General features: G+C 37.2%; 1 protein-coding gene across 1 annotated transcript; it reads right to left on the reverse strand.

The window, feature by feature from the left end:
• Positions 1–201: 201 nt before the first annotated feature.
• Positions 202–2102, reverse strand: LOC21412870 (chalcone synthase 2). The gene is made up of 2 exons (XM_024164533.1): positions 1832–2102; positions 202–1405 (listed from the first exon to the last, which is right to left on the reverse strand). The coding sequence occupies exons 1-2, from the start codon at positions 2025–2027 to the stop codon at positions 402–404; spliced, it is 1200 nt and encodes a 399-aa protein (XP_024020301.1). The 5' UTR covers positions 2028–2102; the 3' UTR covers positions 202–401.
• Positions 2103–3014: the final 912 nt, after the last annotated feature.

Raw genomic sequence — 3014 nt, forward strand, 5'->3', positions numbered from 1 at the left:
TTAAATATTATTCTACCCACCAAAAACTCTTTTAGTAGAATTAATAATTCGGTAACAAAATAAATAAATATCATTAATTCTTCATAAATAAATAAATATCCAACTAAAGAGAGCAGAATATCGTTAACTTTATAAATTGATGACTGAAACTTAGAGAATAGTGAGATTTTCATTCTTTCTTTTACAATTACAAAACTGAAATATTAAGAAACACAAGATGAATATATTATACTAAACAAATTACAAAACTGTTCTTTTTATCTGGATCACTTATTCTATGATTAAAAAAATAATAGTTTGTGCGACACAATCTAGAACAATGTAATGACATATTAGTGTCACTCATATTAATTAGTTATGATGCTGAGTATAGTTGATACCACTAAGCATTTTTCCACAATCTAAGCAACAATAGGGACACTCTGCAACACCACTGTCTCCACTGTTAGTCCTGGCCCGAACCCAAGAAGAACTCCCCACTCCAATCCGTCACCAGTGGTGCTCTTTTTCTCCTCCAACGACCTCTTCCTCATCTGATTCAGGATAAAAAACACAGTTGCACTTGACATATTTCCATACTCGCTCCACACATTCCAAGTGTCTTTAAGCTTCTCCTTCTCTAGCCCAGCTTTCTCTTCTATCTCTTTTATAATGGCAGCACCGCCGGGATGTGGCGCCCAAAACACTGAGTTCCAATCACTAATTCCAAATGGGCCCAATGCTTCTTCCAAACATGTTTGAATGTTTTTGCCAATTATCTTTGGCACTTGCGGAGATAAGACAATTGTGAGTCCGCAATCACGTAAATGTCCCCCTACTGTGTTTTCTGAGTTAGGAAGAATAACTTCCGACGTAGAAACAAGCCGAAATAATGGTCTTTCGACCGACCCTTCATCCGGCACATTGGCACCAACGATCACAGCCGACGCACCATCAGCGAAGATTGCTTGGCCCACTAAAGAAGCACTATCATCCTCCGAGGGACCGCGGAAAGTTGGAATGGTGAGTTCGGAGCAAACAACGAGAACACGTGATCCGGGATTGTTTTCGGCTAAGTCCTTCGCAATACGAAGGACAGTGCCGCCGGCGAAACAACCTTGGTGGTAGAGCATGACTCTCTTGACGGATCTTTCGAGGCCAAGAGACTTGATCAGCTGATAATCAGCGCCGGGCATGTCTACTCCTGAAGTGGAATTGACAATGAGGTGAGTAATTTTGGATTTCGGTTGGCCCCACTCTTTGATGGCTGCTATTGCTGCGCTTTCACCAAGCTTTGGCATCTCGACAAGTTTCAGATCCATACGTGCGTTAAGTGATGGAGCATCATAGCTACACATACTCGGGTTTTCTTTGAGGATATTTTCTGTCAACCTCATGTGCCTCTTCTTTATCAATGATTTCTCACCTGCATGCAACGATATGTGTGTCACTAAATCTAAAATTTTCTTTGGAAAATGAACTGTAGGGAAAAGTTCGTGGAAGAAAATGGTACACAATATTTAGTTATAGAGAGTAAATTGATTAGAAATTAGTGCGCAAGGAGATAGAATTTTAACATTTATCTCTTGTAAGTGTTTTAATTCTATCTTCTGACGCCAGATGATGAAAGGAAAAAATAATAATGAAAAGATATATTATAACTCACATTAGAAAGAAATTTAACGACCTAACATTATCTGCTGTAACTATATGATTTCAACGAAACAGTGCTTATGAACCATATTGTAAGATCAAAGTACTTATAGATTATCCCACAAATTTTAACAACAAAAAACAATGATGGCTTGAAATATATTATGATAAAAGATTGGTTTCTCATTGATTTACTTACAAATGCGCTTGAACTTCTCTTTCAATTCCGTCTTGTCCTCTGAATTTGTGACTCTAAAATAATAATCAGGGTAGTCAGCTTGATTGAAGAAATTATCGGGATTAGCTGTGCCAATCGCTAAAATTGAGGCTACACCAGGTCCACCTCGTCGGATCACTGGCTGGCTTCCCTCCACGGACACGTTATTCGGCGCCATAGTTCGCTGCTTAAAGGGAACACTGAGTTATTAAAAGGTTGAGAAGAGAAGGAATAGATGTAGGATCTGTAGGATTTGCACTTGTTTCTCTTGGCTTTTTATAGACGTAAGGGTTCTGTTATAATCCTTGCTATAGTTCTGAAATGATGTATTAATTAATCCAATTATTATGGTTTTTAATAAATCTTAGTCGATCACGTGTACTAAATATGTCAATTGTACGTGAGAGGAAGTTTCACTTTTTGTCTTTTCTGAAACTATTAGGTGAAAACTCGCATTTGGATAGAGTACCGACATAAAATCTGTCGTATAATTCATTTCCACAGCCAACAACTTGCTGCCCTTTTGGTCGTCAAAGTCCGCTTGTTGAGTACGAAAGAATATTTCAATACGCGTTGGTTCCACTTCCTATAATTTATTTGTAGAAATAAATAAATTAGGTGCCCAAATATTTGTATTATGTATTTGTCGAATTCTTTAGGTTGTTGACTAGGAATGATATAAATAGGAATCAAGATCTGTTGTATTTCGATGGTAGTCTTGTTTAAGTATTTATAATATTTAATTTTTATTTATGGAGTGAGATTTTTAAATTTAAATGACATGAGAAATAATTAGTATAAATTGAGATAAAAAAATTGAACATCCCATCTAGGCGCAATAAATAGTATTCCCGTAGACACAATATATATTGTTGTATGATAAAATGACGAACTCTAAATTTGATCTTGACTGGGGCCCGTAGGCCATAAAGAAGAGCATTATATGAACAACTCAGCCCTAAGAGTCACGTCAGTATATAGCCTTCTTGAGGGTTGACTGTAAAAAGGAAGCATCTCATATGGATAAGAAGTCGCCACTGTGAGAATGGGACATGAAGTCGACCTCACTCACAGGTGATACTGAGAGGTTAAAGGAAGCGTCTATAGAGTCAATGCTGTGCAAAGATAAAAATCTGATGGATTCTCTCCGAGATTCACTATTTGT

The sequence above is a fragment of the Morus notabilis genome, unplaced genomic scaffold (genome assembly GCF_000414095.1).
Source record: "Morus notabilis unplaced genomic scaffold, ASM41409v2 Scaffold643, whole genome shotgun sequence".
Taxonomy (NCBI): domain Eukaryota; kingdom Viridiplantae; phylum Streptophyta; class Magnoliopsida; order Rosales; family Moraceae; genus Morus; species Morus notabilis.